The 26,413-nt window shown below is 38.1% G+C and overlaps 1 protein-coding gene across 3 annotated transcripts in view; it reads right to left on the reverse strand.

Moving 5' to 3' along the window:
• LOC149225074 (Leucine-rich repeat (LRR) family protein) overlaps window positions 1-26,413 on the reverse strand; it is a 154,361-nt gene that overhangs the window by 32,837 nt on the left and 95,111 nt on the right. For all 3 annotated transcript variants that reach the window (XM_089386441.1, XM_089386442.1, XM_089386440.1), the window contains 2 exons: window positions 22,516-22,580; window positions 22,265-22,360 (listed from right to left, as the gene is read on the reverse strand). In XM_089386441.1, coding sequence (XP_089242567.1) covers window positions 22,265-22,360; window positions 22,516-22,580 — 161 coding nt within the window. The remainder of the gene's footprint in view (window positions 1-22,264; window positions 22,361-22,515; window positions 22,581-26,413) is intronic.

Here is a 26,413-nt window from a genome sequence, read left to right on the forward strand (position 1 = left end):
CTTCTTAGCTGGCAAGCCAACTTGGCCTTGGAGGTTATTTTGACACTTTTAAATACAAAAATAATTCTTTTTACAATTTACAATGTGCCCGATGGGGTCTTCAATATATGACAATGACTCTTTTGACTTCTTGACCTAGGACAAACCCTAGAAGCACTTAATGGGTGTTTGACCTCTAAAATAAAAGACCTTGAGCATGAAACCCATGCTCCACAGTAATAATAATATTTTTTCTTTCATTTTACAATATACAAGAATCAAAAGTACATTTCATATTTATGAAGACCAAACCTAGTTACACATTTTTCAACATGCCCAACGTTTTGGTGCAAATGGGTAACGTTGCATTTGCTAAGTCATCAACCTCTCCGTAGGGCCTAATTACACCTATGGAGTGGGTGCCCTTAAGGCCTGTGTTGTTGTGGGCCACCTAAAACGACCAACTCAAACTCAAGTGAAAGCAACCATTCATTACAAACTAAGATCATATAAGCATCTAGGCGGACTAAACTTGTATGTTAAAGGCATATTAATACTTCAAACTAGGATCACCTACCAATATCTAACTAGAGCAAGTCCCATAAGGTTTCCCCTACCTTGGTAGGAGAGGTTAATAAACCCTATTAGGTGCTTCCAACCCCCAAGGGGAAGTGGCATTTTCGAGGTTGACCCTTCAACCAATAGGTGTTGGTGTAAATGAGTGGCAATGGAGGGGGAAAGGCTTCATGGCCAAGTGCCATGATTAAGGCAACCAACTAATGGGAGTCCACATCCTGAGTGTATAGATGTAATGGAGGGAGCAATCGTGGAGGCATGAGTTAACCCTACTCAGTCTGCTTTTTCCACCCCTCTAGTGCACCTTTTACTTTTTCTTAATAATGCTTTTTATTTTGGGTTCATAGCTCAAGGATATAGCTTGCTCTTTGTGATGTAGCATTTAATTTTACACCCTAAAATGAGACAGTTATCACTCATCAGGGTTGGGACAGGCAAGGGTTCCTTTTGATGAAATAGATCACCAAGTGCTCAAGAACATAGTGATGGATAATGAGGGTAGAGCTCATGCTAGGATTTTTCCAACGCATTAATTTATGTCCTAACCATCTTTTGCATTTTGATTTTTCTTTTTCTTTCATTGTGACCATCTTATGCTTTTCCATTCTTTTAGTTGCATCAACCTCCAAGGCAATGTTTCCCAACCCTACTCAAGGATGTGGATAAGAGGATGCCAAATCCCAATGAACCAATGATAAGTTGGACCCAAAGAATGGAGATGGTATATAAGAAGTTTATAATGTGACATGGAAAGTGTTAAGTATGGTGTAAGGGAGAATGAACACGCTATTTCAATCCAGGTTTTCCAAGTAGTGCCCCTCCCATAACCCTATGGCCTCAAGGGAGGTCCCACTGGAATAGGGCTAAGCGTTAACCCCTCTAGTAAGGTGAGACGAGAGAGAACAAATTTATAGTCAAGATCGGTCAATCTTCCAGATCAGCACTTTATCCATACTAAATGCCCAAAACAACAAGTATAAGCATCCAATTGCAAAATGATTAAAGTCCCTGTCGAGTGGTAAAGAAATGCCAAATGGTGAGAGGTGCATGGTTGATGCAAATGGTGGAGGCATATGGCATACCATCATCAAGTAGTGAATGTCAGGGCTCGTTGGCTAGCTGGCTATCAAATATAGGAGAAAAGTTTTCTCCTATACCCATTTTGGTGGGTAATAATCACATTAGCCTACAAGGCACATAATTACTCTATTCACATTTGCTTGAAAGATGGGCAACATGCCTGCAAATTCACTGCCACTGATAGATGGTCATAGGCTAGCAGAAGGAACTATTGAGATCACAAGAAAATGAGGAGATCGGATGGTGTTGAGAAATCTATAGGGCAATAGTTAAGATGATTTCTCTTTTCTTGATAACTACTTGTGATGTCTTTTTACTTTTTCTTACTTATTAGCTTCTTCACTTATTATTATGTTTGTATATCATCAAACAACTACCAAAACAAGAAGAACAATAGTACACAAGAACACAGAATGTAGGTTGCAAGCCAGGGCCAAAACCTCTCCACTTGAGAGGAAAACCCGCAAATCTCTTCTCTTCTTATAGATTCTTCAATTGACGAATTCCAAGACCTCTAGACCAAGACCAATACCCTCCAAGACCAAGTCCAACCCTTCCGGATGATGTGCTTCCTTTGTCCAAGTCAAACCCAGTCAAATCTCTTCCAGCAGCACAACTTCGACCCCCAACTTCAGAATTTCAGCCTCTACTACAGGTCTGAAATTTTCAGCCCTCCCAGCAGCAACTGCTGCCACACGTGTGAGCTTATTCTGGCCTCCCAAGGCTTCTTCAGACCTTCGCTTGGCTTTCTCCTTCTTCTAGTGCTTGAGGATGACCTAATGTGACCTTCGTTGACCTTCTTTCTCTTCTTTCTTCAAGATTGAACCTGTTGTGAACAAATAAAGATTAAAATATAGAAGAAAAAAAACCCTAGTCCAGCAGCAAAAACCCTAGCCTTCCTTCGCACGTGTGAGAGAGAAATAGCCCAGAAACATTTATTCTTGGTCCTTCTCCTTCTTCGTTGCCTTCTTGGCCTTTCTTCTTCACTTGAATGAGTGAGTGATGAATGTCCTCCAAGGAGTTCGAGTTCCCTCCTTTATACAGGCTTCTAAAGGTGGAATGGCTCCTCAAAATAGCTCGACTTCCCAGCTACCAAGCCGACTTGGTCTTGAAGGGTATTTTCTTTACAAGTTACAATGTGCTCAATGGGGTCTTCAACTTATGACAATGACTCTTTTGACTTCTTGACCTAGGAAAAACCCTAGAAGCACTCAATGGGTAAGACCTCTAAAATAAAAGACCTTGAGCATGAAACCCATGCTCCAAAAATAATAACAATAATTTTATTTTATTTTACAATATACAAGAATAAAATGTACATTTCATATTTATGAAGACTGAACCTAGTTACAGATTTTTCAACACTCCCTCTTAACTAGGGAGGTATTCATAAATGGTACATGGACATTCTCAATCTGAAGAGATCTCATAAGAAGAGTTGGATTGGTAACCCATTTGTTTAGCATCATAACAGCCCGCATTGTCATATAGCACAGCTTTGACTAGCAACTCTATCTCTCCACAAGATCAGAGCACAATGCTTGCGACACCAATGATTTATAGACACCATCATCATTGTCTCTCAAGGCACAAACCCCACTTGGGTGTTCACAGAGTATGTCCTTCCTTGGACTATTCTTATCTTGGATTGCTAGTCTTCAAAGAATATCGGTACTCAACTACTCTTATCTTGGATGCCCTACCACATCCTCAAAGAGTATCGGATGCCAGATGCTTACCCAATCCTCCATTCTGTCTTCCCAAGTGAAGACAAGAATGATGCACATATCTCTCCCTCTCAGCCAAGGAGGATATATCAACCAAACCAAGCTTGTATCTCAAATACACAAGCTTCTCACTAGGAAGAGATTTTGTCAATATGTCAGCGACCTGCTCATTGGTGGAGATATACTATAGCTGCAGCACAACATCTTGTACTAGCTTCCGAATGTAATGATACTTGTTGTTTATATGCTTTGCCTTTCCATGAAACACTGGGTCTTCAGACCAATGTGGAAAAAGTCTAAGTCGGGATTAAATCGGCAAGGGTCCAAAAGTTGAAAAAGTCGTTAAAGTCGGGAGTTTTTTGAAAAAGTCGGCAAAATTTAAAAAATACAAAAATATTCATTTTTAAAAAAATCCGGACTTTTCAATAAAATCCCGACTTTTTCAATAAAATCCCAATTTTTTCAAAAAAAATTAAAAAATCGTTAAAGAAACTACCTCATTCACGATTTTTTGGAAAAAGTCCCGATTTAATCCTGACTTTTTCGATTTAATCCCGAATTTTTCAACTGGGAAAAAATAGGCAAAAATCGACCGATTTAATCGGCCAGCCAAAAAAATCGTGTTTTGGGGATTTAATCCCGGTTTTTTTCCGACTTTTTCCACACTGCTTCAAACAATCTTATACAACTAGTGTTATCACAATGTAGCATTGTAGGGTCCACGGGTCCTTCGAATAAGTCGAACAGTAGCTTCCTCAACCAAACAACTTCTTACTTCACAGGCTGCAATATATTCAACCTCAGCACTACTCAAAGCAACCGTATCTTGCTTTCTGCTTATCCATGAGCTCATGGAGGGTCCCAAACTGAAACATCCACCTGTAGTGTTCCTTCCATCCTGCTCACTGCCTCCCCAGTCGGAATTTGTATATCCAATCAAGTGGACATCATTCCTCCTTACATATTTTAGCGAGTAGTGGATTGTTCCTTGCAGATATCTCAGTATGTGCTTGGCTGCTATCCAATGATCATGCTTCAGCTCCACTTGGAACTGACTGAAAATATTCACTGCAAAACATGTATGGTCAAGTATTCACCAAGTACATCAGTGAGCCAATCATTTGTCTATGCCTAGTAGGATCCACCAGGCTAGATTCGGAACTCCTTAGTCTCTTCAAGTTTGTGATCATCGAGGTTGTCATTGGTTTGCAATCCATCATGTCAAACCTCTTCAACATCTCGATTACATACTTCCCTTGACCTAGGTATATCTCATCAGGTCCCTGCCAAACTTCTAGTCCCAAATAATAGTGCATCAGACCAAGATCCTTCATATTGAATTCTGTTGCTAGCTACTTTTTGCATTCTTCAATTCGACCCTCCACACTTGTTAGGAGAAGATCATCCACATAATTACAGGCTCACCTTTTACAACCTTGAAGTAAAGGTTTTAGGATCAACAGAACTTTTTGTGAAGCCCAATCTTTGAAGGTATGCATCTATCCTTCCATACCATGCCCTTGGTGCCTTCTTAAGGCCATATAATGCCTTCTTCAATCTGCAAACATATGCCTCTCTATCTTTGACTTCAAATCCCAAGGGTTGCTCTATATAGACTTCCTCATCAATTGTGTCATTCAGGAATGCAGTCTTAACATCCATTTGATGTATATTCCATCCCATCGATGCTACCAAAGAGACCAATGATCCAATAGTTGTATACCTTGTTGTTGGAGCAAATGTCTCTTTACAATCGATGCTTTCTTTTTTACATAAAGCCCCTAGCCAAAAATCTTGCCTTATACTTGTCAATACTTCCATCTGCTGCATGTTTAATTTTGTACAGCCACTTGGAAGTTACCACAGACTTGTCTTCAGGCCTAGGTACGATCTCCCATACCCCATTCTTCATTATCAATTGGTATTCTTCGTTCATAGCATCTTTCCATTCTTGATGATTGACAACTTCCTCAAAAGTGGATGGCTCTGCTTCTATTAACTTTGTCATATATGTTGTGTACCCTGAATATCTTTTGGGCTTCTTGCTTTCTCTAAATGTGTTTTTAGCTGCTCCATGTCCCTATGCATCTAATAGGGTGTCTTTCAACCAATTAGGTCTCTTTCTAGTCCCGGAGACTATCACAAGTTGTATAGGTTCACTAGGACCTTCATCTTCATGATTTGATTCTTCTTCCTCCCTAGCAACTTCCTCTTCCAATACTAGAAGTTCTTCATCATCAGAGTCCATAGGGAGATCTTTTGATTTCTTGAATGCAATACTTTCGTCAAATATCACATCTCGACTGATTTCTATTTGGTGTCCTTCTTTTATGTAGATCCTATAGGCCTTTGATGAATTACTGTAGCCAACAAATGTTCCCTTCATGCCTAATGGGTCCAACTTCTTTCTCTTGTCATTCAGTATATGAATATAATTAGGACAACCAAAAATTCGAAGATGATCTACGTTTGGTTTCTTCCTTGTGAATACTTCTTCAGGAGTCAAGTTATCTAGTGACCTGTGGGAACTTCGATTTTGTATGTATACAATTTTCTTTGTTGCTTCACCCCACAGGAATTTCAACAAATCTTGATCATGTATCATTGCTTTCACACTTTCTTCAATGGGTCGATTCTTTCGTTCTCCAACTCCATTTTGCTCGAGATTATATGGGACTATCAACTCCTTCTTAATCCCAAACTCATTACAGAAAGCTAGAAGTTCTCTTGAAGTATATTCTCCTCCATTATCAGATCTCAATATCTTGATTCTCCTTTTTGTAAGGTTCTCTACTTCAACTTTGAATTCTTGAAATTTGGTAAAGACTTCATCCTTGGATTTCATTAAGTAAACCCAAGTTTTCCTAGAGTGGTCATCTATAAATGTGATATAATATAGATGACCTCCAAGTGACTTTGGAGTCATAGGACCACAAACATTGGAATGAATAAGATCCAAGATTTCTTTTGACCTTGAAGCATTGCTTCCAAATGGTCTCTTGGTGTTCTTACCCAATGCACATCCCTTGCAAACTCCTTCATGATCTTCTTTCAGTTTGGGGATGCCATTTACTATGGTATTTAAGATTGGTAAGATTTTGTAGTGGAGATGACCATATCTTCCATGCCAAAGTTCACATGGGCTAACTTCAATCTAAACCAAAGCTTGAGCGAGGGGAGTTATTGTTAATTTTTCATAGGGCTCTATTGTTTTTTGCTTTGATAATTGCATTTCTCCATTAACACATTAAGTTCACCCCATAACACCATAACATTATACATATTTACATCATTATTCGTCAACAAATGCAACTACATAGAAAGAACAATAACATCATCATCAATGTAGCGGAACAAAGAGGAACATTACAAGAAAAGCATGCACACATAGAGACCAAGATTGGTCGGAGACTAGGGCAAAACCCACTATGGGGAAAACCCTTGCAAATCTTCTTCTAATAGATTGTCATCAATGATTCAGAAAAAGAGAGTACAATGATCCATTTCTTCACAACAACTAGAATATCCATGGAATCCATCTAAACATCAAAGCTCTGATTCAGATAATTGTAATGTACTGTCATTGCCTGTAGTCTACTGCCGAACACTTCTGTAACTAAGCGAAATATTCGAAACACTGAAATCTCATCTTGGAGTCCCGGACGCAGGGAAGAGGAGTTGTGTGAGCGACTAGACAGACATGGTCGCTCTCTATGAACTGCATGACAGCGACTATGGTAGCTTGATCGCTCCCATACCATTTTGTGCCAACGACCGGGGACCAAACTCCCAGTCGCTCTCATGAAGACTCGATGCCAGCGTCCAAGGGTCCCTGGTCACTCTCATGACCACTCTGTGCTAGCAACCAAGGACTAAATTGCTCAATTTTGTGCCAACGTCAAGAAATCAGAAAACCCTAGTTGAGTGCGAGCTTCACCCTATAGCTTCGGACCCTTGTGCGAGCTTCCTCCATTAGACCTATGTGAGCCAAGACAAAATACAAGAGGAGAAGAGAGCTTGATCAATGTGTCTAAATGAGCTTGAGGCCTCTTCTATTTATAGGCTTCCATGAGGGTCCACTTGATCTATCCATGGTACATGTGCGTAGGGCCGACCTGATCCAGAATATATATATGAATAAAATAATTCATAACTCAACTTTCGCTTGTCCAAATGAGGTGATCTTTACGTCAATTTTGGTCCTCTCGAAAAGAGGAATCTGATGCATCATCATCTACATCAAATGAGTAGTCCAAAGTGGAATTTGACCTCAATTGCATATTTTTAACACTCCCTCTCAACTACGGAGAATTCCACCTGCCAATATTGGACCATCAATCAACATGACATACGTCCCATCTCAAGTATATCATCATCTTGGATCATCAATGTACATCTCTTGCTTATTCCTGCTTCTTTGTCCCTGCTCATATGCTGAATATTCTCAAATCTAGAAGAAGAAGAATTTGCTAATGGAGGGGAACTTAAGCTTCCACCCTCTATTCATCAGGCTACAACCCGAAATCTCTATCAACGGACTACTACCCAAAACATCAGTTGATGGGCTACTACCCGGAATATCAATCGACGGGCTAATACCCGAAATATCTGTCAACATGTTACTACCCAGAAATATGTGTCAACGGGCTACTACCCAAAAATATGTCAACGGGCTACTAACCAGAAATATGTCAACGAACTACTACCCAAAAATATGTCAACGGGCTACTACCCGGAAATATGTCATCAGGCTACTACCTGGAAATGTCATTAGGCTAATACATGAAAAGTCATTGGGCTACTACCCGGAAATACCATCAGGCTACTACCCGGAAATGTCATCGGGCCACTACCCGGAAATATCGGCAAGGAGTCAGATCTACGACCCGCATCATCATCGGAGAGCATATCATCAAGGAGCACATTTCAACCTAGAACCATAAAGGGGAGCTACTACTCATCCCGGAATATCATGGGGGAGATACTACTACGACCCCATATCGAGCAATAGGTGATATAGGGGAGCTACTACTCAACCCATCCTATTGCCTACTGATCTTCCCATCAATGACCCTGAATAGTCAAGTGGTAGAACACCTACATCATAATCCTATCTTGGGCGAGATACCTAACTTACCAAAGGTAAGGATCTCACATCCCCAAGCCTCCTCAACTATTGGCCAGACGGAGAGGGATAATCCCAACAAGCCCAGCTTGTGGGTATGATGCCAACTGGGGTATACTCTGCAAAGACCAAGATAGGGTGAGCTACTACTCCAACCCTATGGGTAACAGATAGGGGTAATGCCCTATTGTCCAGAGTTCCCTCAACCCCAAGAGCCCTCTATCTCAATTCCTCACCCTGGGAGCTCAAACAGGGGGGAAGAGTATGGCTCAATGTCCTTGATCAGCGCTGCTCTCATCATACTCATATCATCGTACTTGTATCAAGTAATCATCATCTATCAGTAGCAGTTGACACCTGATTAGACAGGACATCAAATCAAATATCATGTTAGAGCATAAATAATCATATAAATCACAAAAGGATACCATAATCATCCTCCCTCTTAAGGAGGTGCCAACCACAAGCCTAAGCTTGTCTCGTACAGTTGCACTGTCTCAATATATGAGAGTATCGCAGTGCCAACTATATATATATGGGATTCTCTTCCAATCAGATCCCACTTTTTATTATCGTAATGTATCCATGTCATATCCACATCATGATCAAACGGCTCTCTAAGGAGCTTCTTCATTCTGCTCATAGCTAGTCATGCTAGCAACATCATACTCAACCACGATTGTGACACAGACCTCTCATCATGGCAGATCTGATACTAAGGCAGCACTCATATGTGCTCATCAATAATCAACATCAGCATCTCCATATAGTCATATATCATAAGAATATCTCAAACCAAGAATAGATCATATCATGCAAACATCTCGAAGGATTCTTGGCGGAAATGTGTATGAAGCGGCTCAATCATGAACTTATTCAGGTTCTATGCACATTATATATATATATATATATATATATATATACAGATGGATGTTCAAAACAGAACATCAATGCTTCAATCAACTATCGGATGTCATGTCAAGTTCAACAACATCTTTAACTTCAAATCAGAGTGTCCAAGGATTTGCATTTCCACTTCTCAATGCTTCTTTAATAGTTTCACAATATAGATCATCTTTTCCCAACTTCAGAAATCAATTCATCATGCCATGATACATTATTACGAGCTTCAGAAGCCATATCCCTCTTACTTAGATCATCAGAGGATCTTTACCTGACAATAGTAGATCGTCAGTAAATAAAAAAACAAAATCAAAATCAAAGTCATACCTTGGAACACTTCTGAGGTAGAGGCTTGGATTAACATATCATCCTAGCTTCATCAGATAATTGTCAATGCTGACATATCTGGATTGGGGGAGCTTGCTTCATGCAATGCTCACTACAACCATAACACTTTACAAAACCATCAACCTTTCATAAATCCTTATTGTGCAATCAAATCAGCTCATCAAAGTTTAGAAACCAGATCAATATTGATATCAAAAGTCATCAATATCTCATTGTCAATTCTTTGAACCAGATGACAAGTAGGGCTTTCATCAAGTCATGACATCATCTATTATCATGCCAACAAGTTGTCATCAACCACACAATATCAATCAAGTCATTCCCATAATACAAGTCATTGGAAGTCACTATGCTCATATATCATTGTCATCAAGACAAATCATCAGTCGTCAAGTCAAAACATTAGACATCATGTCAATATCCAAATTTGCTATCATAAAACATATCTCAATCATTGAGTCAGAGATCTAGGTCATCATCAGACATCATACAACTCATATATATCAATTAGCCAAATCATGTCAAACTCTTATAGCACAAACTTCAAACATAATGACATATCTATATGTATGTCATGGTCACCTGCAAACATTCAAACTTCCCTGCTTTCAAATCTTTCGAATATTTGCTACTTATCTGTGGAACTGACATCCTCCAGGTGAACATCTTGATTCAGAGTTCAGACAACTTCAAAAATCTTCAGATGATGGTCAACAGTAGTCAAACCTCTAGATGCTCCCTTCAGGTTAGCATGGGAGTGACTTTAGTTGTCTGGACGCTACCTAGGCCTTAGCATGCGTGCGTCCAGGGACAAGTATTCCCAATTCTATGCATGCGTCTAGAGAAGAAACCCTAATTTCTGTATAGGCTTCAGATCTGAGACCTTGTTGCAGATCAATAATGTCAGATGCACATAAATCATATTCCAATAGTACATAATGCAAATAGTAATAAGAGTAAGAATCTTGAGAAGAGATTCTCCCTCTGACTGGGAATCTACTTCATTTGTCTTCTTTCATGTCATCAACCTATCTTTACTAGAGTCATGCAACTGCAGATCTGTTAGATCATAAACATCTATCTATCATGGCTATCAGCATCATGTTCACATCAGCTACTACATCATATCATGAAATAAATATTTCATCAAACGTTAGATTCACGTGATAGGGACAGCGGACAAGTTTGACAACATACTTCAAAGATCATGAACACAATATCACTTCAATCAAGTCAATCCATCAGGTTTAAGGCATTCATTTTTACCATATGCCATTGTTAAAGACATGACCACGATTAATAAGAGATCTAGAGTATCAATCGCATAGCTCTATCATCAAGGTCACCATAGGACCAAGTTAGGACCAAAACAACAAGAGTGTCAACATACTTTCATTGTACTTATCAAAGGCATTATCGGTATCAATGAGGTAACCTTCTATAACAGATCCATCATGTCAAGGGCATGTCAAGTATCAAGAGTATCATTTACAAGAGTCAAGGTACTAGCCTTCTTCACAGAATCAAGAACAACATATGTTAGCCAAACCTCAAGTTATACCACTATATCCAAGATCAGCAATAAGTAGCCTCGTAGAATCAAGAATATCAACATGATCAAAATATTCAATACCAGGTGCACCATTTCATATAAGTTCAAATCTCTTTCATATGCAAGCATGAGCCATTTGCGAAGTAGACATTCACAACAGACCATGAGGCTTACCTAGTCATCCAATGTTATAGCTAAAACATAGCATTGAAACAATATACCTTCCATACCTTGTAGTGTTCAAATACATGTGCACCTTCTCATAGACAACTTGCAGTGCTTGTTACCTTTTCATCAAGTACCTCTTTACCTCTTTCCAGATCTAGCTTTTCTTTCCTGCATCTCAAATGATCCTCAAGAGGGATCTACTTATCACATCTCATCAAGGAGGTTAGATACAAAATATACATGCAGGAAGTAAAAGCAATGATCAAAACAAAAATTATAATAATCAGATCCATAAGTCTAAACAAGAGTAAAGACACAAAGAAACATTATAAGTCAAGGAGTACTTATCTTCAATGTGAGGTGATCCTCTCCCTCTCGAACTAGCCTTCAAGACTCATCACGACCCATAGTCCACATAAGAAAGTTGCCTTCAATCAACTTTATCAATAACCAAGTCATCTAGGGCTTCATCAAATCTGTCCCAAGTGCTTGAGCATCTTCACATAGATCATGCTAGAGTTTCATACATCAAATCTCAAGTCTTTGCCATAAACCAAGGTTTCTCTCAAACCCTAACCATCAAATCCTTATGCACTAACTACCTAGGGTTTCCTTCATACCCTAGCATTCTTTTAGGTCTCCACCATCCTCTTCTTGCTTCCATCAAAAGTGTCTCCATGGGGGTGATCTCCATGGCTTTTCTTCAACCCAGCTCTGATACCATGTTAATTTTTCATAGGGCTATATTGTTCTTTTCTTTGAATTGCGTTTCTCCATTAACACATTCAGTTCACCCCATAGCATCATAGCATTATACGTATTTACATCATTATTCATCGGCATATGCAACTATGTAGAAAGAACAATAACATCATCATCAATGCAGCGGAACATAAAGGAACAATAGAAGAAAAGCATGCACACATAGAGACACCAGGATTGGTCGGAGACCAGGGCAAAACCCACTATGGGGAAAACCCTTGCAAATCTTCTTCTAATAGATTGTCATCAAATGATTCAGCAAAAGAGAGTACAATGATCCATATCTTCACAACAACTAGAATATCCATGAAATGCATCTAAACATCAAAACTCTGATTTAGATAACTGTAATGTACTATCACTACCTGTAGCCTGCTGCCGAACACTTTTGTCACTGAGCAAAATATTCGGAACACTGAAATCTCATCTTGGAGTCCCGGACGCAGGGAGGAGGAGTTGTGCAAGCGACTATGACAGACATGGTCACTCTCTGTGAACTGCATGATAGCGACTATGGCAGCTTGGTCGCTCCCATACCATTCTGTGTGGGTGACCGAGGACCAAACTCCCAGTCACTCTCATGGAAGACTTTGTGCCAGCGTCGAAGGGTCCCTAGTCACTCTCATGGACACTCTATGCCAGCGACCAGGCACTAAATTGCTCAGTTCTGTGCCAGCATCCTGGAATCAGAAAACCCTAGTTAAATGTGAATTTCACCCTGTAGCTTCGGACCCTTTTGCGAGCTTCCTTCGTCAGACCTGTGCGAGCCAAGACAAAATAGAAGAGGAGAAGAGAGCCTGATCAATGTGTCCAAATGAGCTTGAGGGTCTCTTCTATTTATAGGCTTCCATGAGGTTCCACTTGACCTGTCCATTGGTACATGTGCATAAGGCCGACCTGATCCAGAATATATGTATGAATAAAATAATTCATAACTCAACTCCCGCTTCTCCAAATGAGGTGATCTTTAGGTCGATTTTGGTCCTCGAGAAAAGAGGAATCTGATGTTATCATCATCTACATCAAATGAGTAGTCCAAAGTGGAATTTGACCACAATTGCATATTTTTAACAGTTATCAATCTATAGTCTTCCTTCACGAATCCCAATAATTCTAGCATCTTCTATGCTTGATATTTTACCCCATACTACAACCTTTCCATTAATGAATGCAACTTGATCACCCTTGTCTTCTAAGCATGAAATGTAAAGTAAATTCTTGTGCAAACCTAGAACAAATAAGATATTGTTGAGATGAATGTTTCCTCCATTTTCCAACTCAATCGAGGTTGATCCAATTCCTCTCACATGGTAGCTTTTATTATCACCAAGTTCTATCGAGTAAGAGGACTTTCCTTTTGATAATGTCTTCAATTGTTTATGTTGATCAGTCAAATGCCTTGATGCTCCACTGTCGATCACCCAAATATTCTCATCTTGAAATGTGCCAGTGAGTGTTGAGAATAATCCTTCATCCTTTGCAGATGTCTTGGTCTGTCTCGGTCACTTCCTTCTTAGGAGAAAATAGGAGATCCCATACTTTTTTGATGCCCTTCTTGAGTTGACTTGCCACCTTCATACACTTCTTTAGGAACTTCTTTAGTGTAGTAGAGATCTTCATTATGCCCTTAGCCAACCTTAGCTCTGATACCATGTTGATAAATCTATAGGGCAATAGTTAGGATGATTTATCTTTTCTTGATAGTTGTTTGTGATGTCTTTTTACTTTTTCTTACTTGTTAGCTTCTTCACTTATTATTATGTTTGTATATCATCAAACAACTACCAAAACAAGAAGAACAATAGTACACTAGAACAAGAATGTAGGCTGCAAGCTTGGGCCAAAACCTTTCCACTTGAGAGGAAAGCCCGCAAATCTCTTCTCTTCTTATAGATTCTTCAAATGATGAATTCCAAGACCTCTAGACCAAGACCAATACCTCCAAGACCAAGTCCAACCCTTCCAGATGATGTGCTTCCTTTTTCCAAGTCAAACCCAGTCAAATCTCTTCCAGCAGCACAACTTCAACCCCCAGCTTTAGAATTTCAGCCTCTACTGTAGGTCTGAAATTTTCGGCCCTCCCAGCAGCAATTGTTGCCACACGTGTGAGCTTATTCTAGCCTCCCAAGGCTTCTTCAGACCTTCGCTTGGCTTTCTCCTTCTTTTGGTGCTTGAGGATGACCTAATGTGACCTTCGCTGACCTAATTTCTCTTCTTTCTTCAAGATTGAACCCACAGAAGAAAAACCCTAGTCCAGTAGCAGAAACCCTATCCTTCCTTGCACGTGTGAGAGAGAAATAGCCCAAAAACACTTCTTCTTTGTCCTTCTCCTTCTTCGTTGTCTTCTTTGCCTTTCTTCCTCACTTGAATGAGTGAGTGATGAATGTCCTCCAAGGAGGTCGAGTTCCCTCCTTTATATTGGCTTCTAAAGGTAGACGTGGCTCCTCAAAATAGACCGACTTCCCAGCTGCCAGGCCAACTTGCCCTTGAAGGGTATTTTGACACCTTTAATGACAAATAATTTTCTTTACAAGTTACAAAGTGCCTAATGGGGTCTTCAACTTATGACAATGACTCTTTTGACTTCTTGACCTAGGACAAACCCTAGAATCACTCAATGGGTGCTTGACCTCTAAAATAAAAGACCTTGAGCATGAAACCCATGCTCCAAAAATAATAATAATATTTTTCTTTTATTTTACAATATACAAGAATCAAAGTAAATTTCATATTTATGAAGACCAAACCTAGTTACACATTTTCAATAGATGCAACTAAACAACAAACCCAGAGCCTGCAAATGTAAAGGAGAAAACCGCACAAAACAAATGCATCTAGAGTTGTCGAAAAGATGTTATAGAGTGAGAAAAACACAACCATAAAACAAGAGAACGCCGAAAGATATAGTGTCCGTAGGCTTCATCGATTGTATGATAGAATGACGCCCATAGGTTAAAGAATAATTGCAAGATCATATAGGACATTACACGAGAATTGGGTTGTGTATTTATACACACACAAGTTGGGTATCTTCCCTAGAGAGGTTATGGGCCCACATAAGTAGGGCATGCTCGCCATAAGGCTTACTGAGACTAAATATCAAAGTTGACTAGGTCAACATTAAGCATAACCTAATAATACAATAAATGATGCCCTTGGCCATAATTATTGCCTAACAAAATGCATCAATGACACAATTTGAGACAGCGGTGTCAAGAACACACACCATTCTCAATAGGAACCACTTCAATACCATTCATAAAAGACTAATTGGTTGCTACATAGAGCCATCATTAGAAAAGGAATAAACCAATAAATCTAAAGTCAAATATAAGTCCAAAGACAAAAATGTTTTTAAAAAATGTTGAATGATGGTAATTACAATTGAACAACGATAGCTAAATCACAATGGAAGAACATGACCTTTAGAGGACTTTAATAATAATTTATATTAACAATTTTGTCAATTAAACTCATTACAACAAGGCTAAAAAGAATTGTTGTGCCTAGATATGGAAACCAAATCTTACAGCCAAAAATATACCATTACTTGTCATTCTTGGTGATTAATTTATTTTAAGAAATGTAAGAGTGCAAACTCTCTCTCATCTTATGAAAGATGGAACCTTATGTCAAAGGGCAGATATACAAATTAAGAATATGAAAAAGGGAATAATTAGGAAGTTTCTAAATAGTACAAGGAATGTCAAAATAACATTTTTATAACAACATTTGTTATACTTGAATTTATGTAACAAAAAGTCAAAGGATCTTAACTCAAGAGGTATGGTTCACAATTTGTGAACCAAGTAGCATAGGTTCAAGTCTCCCGAGACATGTTGGCCTTTGTAGCACTCATTAAATATTGGTTCTATGAGGCGGAATAGTGGCAGTTGTTTCTACGAAGTTATTGATTGTGCCTAGCGGAATGTACTCATTATTGTTTAAAAAAATATATGTAACAAAAAATATATATTGATTGATAGAATAGTTTATATGAATAAATGATGATACAATAACCCTCTTTACGGTCTACTTATAGCATTGATTGGTCTCGAAATGAAAGGGTACATGCCCCTTGAATTTTTATTAGTTAATTAAATTATTATTATTTACTATTATTATGTTTATAACATTGCTGCCCTCTTAAGAGATGCTTTGTCCTCAAAGCACGGTAAATAAGATTTTCTCTAGTTGAGCATGTCTTTGTGGTGGAATGAATTTTGTCTGTTTTTATGGGTTTGAATTTGTTCGTGTTTTGAGTGTTGGTGAGGTTCGTGTGTATTGTCTGCATCTTCTTGAGTGGAAGCTTCAAGACCATATAATTTATAGCATTGACCTTGCCAATTAAACTACATGAATTGTTCTTCAAGGTTGGTAGTATAACCTCCCAACTGTAACAACCATTCCACACCTAGCACCATATCCATTTCCTCGAGAAATAAAGCATAGAGTCATGTTTGTAGCTCTAGTTCTTATATTTGAAATGAGGTTTTATAACATTTTCCTACTTCTTTGACCTTTTTGTCCATTAACGACTATAACGGTGAGGTCCCTGGTAGGGTACACAAAGGGTTAAGTCATTTAGCAACAACAATGTCTATACAATTATGAGTACTACCATAATCTACAAGTATTTGTGACATTTCCATCTCGTATGACTCCTTTATGCTTCAAGGTCTTAGTTTATGTTTGCCTTGTCATGGTTGTTGGTAGAACTGTTGGGTTGCTCTTTTTTTCTTATAGACTGGATCATCTCCTTTTTGAGATATGGTGGAATGTATTTTGAAATTGATGGTTGTAATTGCTCTTTTAGAGTAATTATCTTTTTTTGAAGTTTGTTGTTTTCATTCCTATTGGGCTAAGCACATGAAATTGAAGCTACTGATGCTTTTTTCAGCGTATCATCATGGTTTGAATTTGCATTGTATGCTACAATGATTTCATCATTTGTCTTCTAGGCGTCTACTTGCTTCCCATCCATTATTATATAGTAATGAAATGACATGTCTTCACATCTATGCCCTGGTGTCCAATTCAAGGTTGCGGAGGAGCGGCTCCCCCCCCCCTCAAACCTGCTCCCAAAGCGCGCTCCCAAAGGGAGCGACCCCAAGAGCGTGCTCCTGAATTCTCTCCCGCAGGGAGCGCACTCCCTAAAAAAATTTCCCTCCTTGACCATTTTTGCAAATTTGTTTTGCAAAAACATTCCAAAGGAAATTTTTTTCAAAGGAACAAGAATTTTTGAGTGGGGCAACCTAATGATCAAGCTTATGGCCCTAATATTGATATGTGATTCATGGTAATGTTAAATTCTTAAACTAAAAGTGATATTCTCCTTTATCTTTCATTTTCATCATTTTACTTAAATTTTTAACATTACCGTGAAATGACTCGAGATGCTTGAGAGTGGTTCCGACCTCATTGGATTTCATATGGAGAAAGAAGAATTTTAGATCTCACTCAAAATCCAACAGACTTATCACTTTTTCATGATTTCAAGATTGGGGGGACTGCAATGTTTCCATTGGATTTTGTCATGTATTAGGGTATGGAACTCATATTTAATCAAGAGCATCAATCCCTCTATGTACCTTGATGTTAGTGACATTGGTTGTTGAACAACTCTATCATGACCCTACTAAAAATGTACCCATCACTCAAAAAAAATCTTGACTTGAGATGCTATGTTTTTTCTATCTTATGTTAATGCTTAGAGGGTGATATTAATGACAAAGATCCCAAGATAGGCAATGATTTTGATGATATGTAGGTATTTGTTGTAGCATGATTTGTTTGGATGCCAGAGGCCATCTAGAGCCTGTTTGTTGATGTATTTTCAATTTTAGAGATGGATTGCACTCTATGCTATTTGGATATGTGCACCCTTACATGTTATATAAATCAAAATTTGTAACTTGTGGACCTGTGGTTGATGAAGACTTTAACTACTAGATGATTGATGTTATATGATTTAATCCATGTTTTTATGCTTTTTATAACTAATTCATCATTCTACATGCTTGTGTTGACATATATGCACCAAAATATATAAAAATATATATTATATAAAAATTCGCTCATGATCCGCTTCCAAACTGGGAGCTTTTGAAAATGTCGATCCCCGCTCCCGCTCCCAAGTAACCTTGGTCCAATTTTTCCCATAGTTAAAACCAATGTTTTTCTTCTTTTTCCCTCTCTTTGATTCACTGCTACTTGTGTCTGAGTCCTTCTCTACTTCGCAAGTATATAATTTCTTATTGTTGCATTTCTTCCTTAGTGACCATTTGTCTCCACAATATCTACATTTGTTTACTCCTTTCTTATCTAGGTCTTGGTGCTAGTTTTCATCTTCCCTGGTGAATGATAGCCTATTAATCTTGTTTTCTTGTCCAAATAATTTTGGTGCATGTCTAGCATCCTCAATAGTTTTAGGGTTCCATAATTTTATTTCATTACAGAAGTAATCCTTCAATTCACATTTGCACATTAGCAATTGTTCATCTATGAATCAACTTTGTCTTGTTGCTAGAACTTCCCAATTATGTGTATGGTCACACTTATATTCATATTTCCACCAAGTTTCTGGGACGTGGGGACGGGGGAGCAGGGAAACGCAAGAGAGGCCTATGTAAAAGCTCCCCACCAATTTTTAGGAAACGTGGGGGGACGCCGGGATCTTTAACACAGGGGACCCCGACAAAAATAGTAAAATACTAAAAAACTATAAATATATCATTGAAATTTTATAATTTAACTATCTTTATCATTATATAACACTTACATCATGAAGGATAAATCGATGAATCATATAATTGAAACAAATTTAAAACAAAAAGCGTTATACAATCATACATGTAACTATAACATTGTACAATGAAAATAAAATTTTAAACCATATTGAAGTTCCAACTGTGAATACTGAATATTGAAATAAAAGTTAAGCTCGATACATCAAGATTCAAATTTTTATAGAGTCAAGTCTAATATATAATATATTATATATCAAGATTCAAAACAAACGAAAGTCTACAATTGAAGTCCGAAACAGAAAAGCAGATAACATAAGAACATATCAAAGGACAAATGAGCATAATTGCTCAAGGTAATGCCCCACTAGTCTCCTTTGATCCAACTACTACATGAATAAATTAGGATCAATCATGTCACCATATGAATCAAAATCACTTGCATTCTCAAACATGCTAAGTGGCACATCAACCAACCACATCTACGTCTCATCAAGGCCCTCCTCCATATCTACCTGTGGATCATCCTCTGGATCAACATCCCATCGTGTTGTTGGTCCCTTCAAATATCAAATAATCAAACCCCCCCCATCGATTCATAGTATATTTATAATATTTTATAAAAAAGTTTAGAGATTTGACTTTTTTTATGATTTGACCTCAATTTTTTTGGAAATGCAGGAAACGTTTCCTCTTTTGGGAGGAAACGCTCCCCCTTCGAGTTTCCTCGCGTTTCCATTTTTTGGGGAAGTGGGGAAACGTCCCCACGTCCCCGGAGCGCAAGGAAGCGTGGGAACGTGATTCCTAGGTGGGGGGACGCGTCCCCGTGGAACACTGCTTATATTTCCTTTTTGTTTAAGATGTATCAATTTGTTGTACAGATCATTGTCTTCCTCATCATGAAACCTTTTTAATAAGACAGTTGTGAAACTTTGCCAATGAAAAGAATGAGCATCACATTTTCCGATCCACTATAAAAATCAATAGTACACTTCCTTCTAAGTTGTTGGAGGTTGTCTGGCCCCAAAGAAGTTAAAGTTGTAGAGTATTCATGGGGCTTGGGATGCATGACAAACAAACAAGTTGAAGCTTATGCCTTTCAGGGGATTCAATTAGCCAAAGAAAAACAGGTAACTTCTCTCACTGTTTTGGGAGACTCCCTCCTTATTCAGCATTTGGTGAAGGGCTCCTCTTTGAGGTACAAAATGTTAGAAAGTCTTATGAAAAGAATTAAGAGAGCAGCAGTTCTCTTCAATAGTATATTTCCATGTTCTTTGTGATCTCAATATAGATGCGAACTTACGTGCTAATGAAGGGTGTAACTTAAGAATGGGAGATCTAGAAATTAATGGTTGAGTCAGGCCTTCCCTGATTCCTTAGAGCTAAATGGATTAGCATTACATAATTATGAAAGACTGCATTATCAATCAGTGATAGTATGATGTAAATTTTGTTTTATGTTGGGTCAGTTTTGTAAGGTATAGTCCCTCTGGGAAAATTTGTAGTTTTGTTAGATAAGAGGTATCAGGAATTTGAAGATATAGATATGTACTACCTGATGTATTTGCGGTGATCCAGGTGCAAACTTGCATATAAACACAAAATTTACATTTTGGTTTAAAGAAAAAAATTGTTGGAGGCTGTCATTATTTTCTCTTCACTCAACGAGGTGTTTGATTCCAAAACACTGTCTATTTTGTTGACCCAAACAACTGCTCCTCTATGGTCCTTATAGTCATACTTCGGTAATTCCTTTTTAATTTTTTGATTATCTCTATTTGGAATTCTTGTGTGATAATTATTGTCTGAAAAAACTACTTTAGGTGCTTCTTGATGTCCCTGATCATTTGTAATTTGTGATTCTTGACTCCGTGTTTGTTTTTTAGTCAGCTAAGGGTTTTACAAATAATGTGTCTACCCTTTTGATTAGCTAATCAATTTTTTCGCCATGGAAGTCAAGTATCCTAGTCATCATTTCTCATGCTTAATGCAGTTTGCCATCGATTCTCAAATTCCACTATCAACTTATCAATTTTGTCTTCTTTTCTACTAGTTTATTGATTTTATCTATTGACTCTTTTTATCCTTCCCCTAGCTCTTTCTATTCCTTCTCAACATTGCCAAGATGATATCTTATGCTATTGACCTCATCTCTATATCGATTAACCTCTGAAAGTAATTTGTCATTGCTAACCTGAAGCCAAATTTCCGATATAAATCCCAAGCTTTTAAGAAAAGCAATTTAGGGAGGGCAGCCACCTTTAGGAAAAAATCATACAAATGCAACTAAATGACCACTGAGAAAATCAAGTGGTGTATGGGTTTTGGGAGAATTGGTTGTCCAGGTTGATTTGATGTTGGGTACAAATTTCAAGGGCATGTCAGTACGAATTGTAGTATGACAGCAAGGGCAGCTGAGTGGCAGTTAGTGTGGTTGCAAATCTTGTACCACTGTGGATGGTACAGTGGCAGTGACAGGTAGTATAGTGGAGGTGGGAGTGGATGGTATGGTGGTAGAGCTATAGACAATACAGATTGACAGTGAAAAGATGGTACGACTAACAGGTTGAATCAGTGTGTACAGCGGACTGGGTGGCCGAGCAAATGCACAGGCCAAAGTATGGTAATGTATGGAATGCAGTTTATATGACAATTTACGGCTTCTTTATACAGCCTGTGTGGATGACAATTGTACGAATCGCTTGTATTGTGCTAAGCAGATTTAATGCACGAAACTGGCCAAGATTGGCTCTGATACCAGTGTTATAACAGTTATTGTTATACTCAAATTTCTGTAATAAATTATATATTGATTGATAGAATAATTGATAAGAATAGACGATGATAATAACCACCGTGACAGTTCACTTATAGCATCAACTGGTCACAAAGTGAAAGGGCATGTCCCCTTGACTTTTCATTAATTACTAACTTATTATTTTCATTATTATTCTATTTATAACAAACAGGAGAGAGAGCCCCGAGGGTTAGCTCAATTGATTGAATTCCCGTTGTTAAAAACACCTCGCTAATGGGAAGTCACGGGGTCAATTCTCCTCGATGCCCTCAGGGTTAGGCTTTGCTAATAAGCCGGTGGGAAGTGATCCCTTTGGGTGGATCTGCAAGGATATTTCTTCAGAAAAAATAAATAAATAAATAAACAAAGTAAACAAATAAAAAGGCAGGAGAGAAACATGTCACATTGAACATCACATATAGCAAAACCAGGAAATATTTTCACACAAAGAACTCTATTCTAGAAGTAGATTCTGCAATTCTAGGTGTGCTTGACGTATACCATTAGCTGATTATGGGAAAGACGAAGTTCTTTCAAAGCTGTATTGCGTTTGAGTGACGATCCAACAGTTTGCAATCGACAATAAGACATGGATAGCTGCCATATATAAAAGGAAAGAATAAGAATTGTGTAACCACCAATCAACCAGTAATTCCATCTTCCTTTTCTAAAAAAATTATACAGCAAAACACCCTGCTGATCCACAAGACAGATGACAAATGAAACATTGAAAACAATAATAGTCTACTTACTTTTGTGATTGAAGATAACTTCCCTAGTGATTTGTCCAACTCTCGAATGGGATTATGTGAGAGCACTGCAAATTGAAATTAGAACCCATAACCTTATAACAAAGAAGCAAAAAGATCAAAGCATAAGGAAATCTAAGAAAATACCCACTGAGGTTTCCATCTTACAGACATAAATCATTTCAGTTAACAGATATATCATTACCGTTGGGACTGGATAAAAGCATCTAAAAGCAAAATACCATTTCATAGATGAACATATTATTCAGCCTTTTGAGACACTCAATATTTGAGTCCTAACAGTCTGGCCATATTCACCACACAAGTCGACACCATTATAAAAATCGTTCTAAAAGATGAGCTTTTTATGTTATCTTGTTTAGAAATTAATTTGTAATCAAAGCCAAATAACAGTCAACTTTTCAAATAAAACATACAGTTTCTGCCAACAGGTCCTTTATTTACTGCTTTGATTGATGGAATGTTGAGCAATCATGTTTAGCTGCCCACCAGCATTCATTCTTACTGCTGGAATGGCATTTTAAAAGAGATGAGGTAAGCTGCAAGTTCCAGGTGAATTTGGCAGAATCGATGCCCCTCAGACCTGCCATCTAAGCTTAAGGAACTCAATGTTATGTGGTACATTGTAGTACAACCACTCGGGATGTGTTTCTCAAAGCACTTCCAAGAGGGAAAAAAACTTGCAATTTCTAACATTGTTGCCATATATATGGATGCACCTTCTGTTGAATTTTTGTAGCTATGGTTGGTCTCCATAATGTATCACTTGTACTTGTAATGATGAGAATATAAATTATATTTGTAAAAGAAAATTTTATTTGAAGCACGTTTTTCATGCTTACAACAAAAAGAAAATATTTATTTGTTTTACATTCAAAAGAAATTTTCATAAAGCATGTTCCTCATGACCTTATCAAAGCGCGAAAAATGAAGTATTTGAATTTTGTATTTTTCCTCCACAAGTGATCAAGTCAACCCTCCAAGAGACATCCCGGCCTGCCCATGAGAGACACCCATTTTCTTGATTGGAAGGCTATAAGTAGCCTATTCATTCCTCTCCAAGATTGCACTTCGGATCATCACATATCTCTGTTCTGTGCGAAGAAGACAAGGAGTATAAGGAAGAATTCAGAAGGAAGATATTCACTCTATCTACCCTCGCTCTAGCAATCAAAGGGGCTGAGTTCTGGATGATTTTCTGAGGTATATTTCTCTGTGGCATAGTGCGAAGTTCTGAAGTACTGATTTTGTGACATCATCCGAATTCTGAGGCTGAGACAGAGGACGAATTCTGGCCCTCTTGGAGACCTTGTTCTGTGGTATACTTCTGTGGCATAGTGTGAATTCCTAGGCAGAGTTACAGGATGAATTTCGGCCCTCTTGGAGACCTTGTTGCAGAGATTCTGTGGATAGAATTGAGGACACTTGTCTTGGATTTTGTGGAGGGTTGGCTTGGCTCTTGGTGGATGGTCATCTTGCTGGTTAGTTGACTTTGATGTATCTCTTGTTGCATTGATTCTCTAAGGAAAAGGTTGGCTGGGTTTTCCCCCATTGTGGGTTTTCCCAGGGTAAAATCTTCTTGTCTCTTTGTGCATTGTGATCTCTATTGCTCTAGTGTTTCTATGGTTGAATTTCTGAATGTGTAATTACTTAATGATACATTGAAAGAGCTAAATAATCATCTATATCATTGGAAGTAATTATCAAGTTTCAGAAATAAGTACTTGTATCTATTGTACTGGAAAAATCAACATGGTTTCAGAGCTTTGATGAAAGAAAGAGCACAGAGATCATTCTTGAAGAAGAGCTCCTTGAGATCACTTTGAAGAGCAGCCCTAGTTCAAGGTCACATTACAAAAGGAAGTAGTCAGAGGTCTGCCATTCTACCAAACCAATGATGAAGATGTCACTCAAACCACGTCATGAAAAAGGGGCATGAAATAGAACAGATAAAGGACCAAAGTCCTATCTCTAAATCTCCGTCTATCTGCCTCAATAGGCCTCAGTCCATTTCAAAATAAAGATGACACAGAACCTATTGCCAAGGTCAAAGACCAAATATTCAGTAAGTCTGGAAGGTATTCTTTCTTAATGATACAACAGTTTCAAACCTCAAAGAACCAGGAATCATTCTTAATTTTGAAGGCCGAAACTTTTTGAAAAAGATCAAAGTCTCATATTGAAGTTAGATCAAATAAAGCTCCAGCTTGTCTTCAGTAGGAAGATCTGTAATTCTCAGAGCTTATTACGTTAGGCCAAAACTTTAAGATATCTCAGAGGGTTCAAAGGTCAGACAATCTCAAAACAATTGCCTTAGAAGGCCGAGGATCTAGATCGTAAAGCCAAGTTAATATGGAAGAAGCAGTCCAAAAGAATCTGAAAGTGTCTCTGTCTAAAAATAAGTCAGTCTACATTTTATTCATTAATAGAAGTTATCAAGGCCGAAAATAAAGCAGATATGGCCTCATATGAATGCTTCAGGAATACTAATAATCTTGTCAAGAGAAAGTTCATCTACCTATCCAAAAATCTAGTCTCTAAAACAAATATACAGTTGGATCTGCTTGTATGAGTAATTCGTGCTCTACTCAGGTCAAATTAAAAAGGAGGAATCACCATCCAAAGAAGCGAGTTCTGCTCTATGCGAAAGAAAATCTCTGGAAGAATCCTACTGAGTCTCTCTGTAAGCCTGTAAGGCTGATTCACTGAGGCTTTGTGGTAAGGCCTCAGAGCTTAGAGTATAAAGGGTGAAGTTTTGTATCTCAGAAAATTTCCAAGGTCTGAAAGTTTCATTAAGTCAACAAAGCAATCTCAGAAGGACGAGGTTGTGTTAAGTGGCAAGATTGAAGCTTAGAGCAAGCATTTGTACAAGTGATGAGTTAAACAAAGGATCCAGCAAAGTCTGATGCGTGTGATCATAAGAGCTAAGATGCATTTCAAGGATCCGAAATGATGTCTCTTTGAAGGAAGAAAAGATCTCTGCCTACAAGCAAGCTAAGTGACCTTTTTGTTTTTTTTTCAATTGGTGTCTTGGTAATTGTGAATGTGTTTTATGGTCCTCATAGATCTGTTATATATTATTGTCTAATCCAAATAATCTTGTTTTTCATGTGAGCTCATTACAATGATGAGGACCGGAAAGCCAGGGATCCAAGCTACAATGAAGTCTGAAGGCAAATAATGGTCGCTTGCGGAAAATATGTGACCCCTACTGAAAGGTTAGGTTGCAGCCATTTCAGATATGGCAAGAAATGTGATAGGGTTTCTGGAAATCCATTGCATCAAATACAGCAGTTGCATCCCAGATTAAAATTCACTGGTTGTCTCTAATACTATGACTGAGTAATAACCTCCAGTTTTGAGCTATACGACTCTAGGTGCCATCACCTGAATAATAGAGTTATGTAAAATAGTTCTTTCTCCTCTCCGAACAAGAGGAAGTTATAAAGGATATTGGAGCTGACTGTCCCTTTGATAAGAAGCTTGAAAGATTCCTTGATAAAAATGAATACTGAATGAAAGGAATTGAAGCAGAATCCTGAACTTCTTGAATAGATCTGTTGATAGCACATACACTGCTGTGTACATTTGGACTCTGAAAACAAATATTCTGTCCAGAACGATATAATTCATTCTCTGCACATTGAGATGAAGAGTAAAGTAGCTAAAAGACTAAACATTGCTACTGCTACAATATTGCTTAGTTTACAAGCATCAAGGATAATCTAGGGTTTTGGTCATATGAAGATAAAATCTAGGGTTTGGAAGTATTTAGACTTCTAGGGTTAGTAAACCCTAGTAAGTAAAAAGGGTTTATGAACAAACCCCAGATTTGGACGTTTCCGCTGAAAGAAGAAACCCCAGCCCTTGCAATGACACC

Source organism: Pinus tabuliformis, chromosome Q (genome assembly GCF_031772625.1).
Source record: "Pinus tabuliformis cultivar Carrire ecotype Pingquan chromosome Q, CPIR1, whole genome shotgun sequence".
Classification (NCBI taxonomy): Eukaryota; Viridiplantae; Streptophyta; class Pinopsida; order Pinales; family Pinaceae; genus Pinus; species Pinus tabuliformis.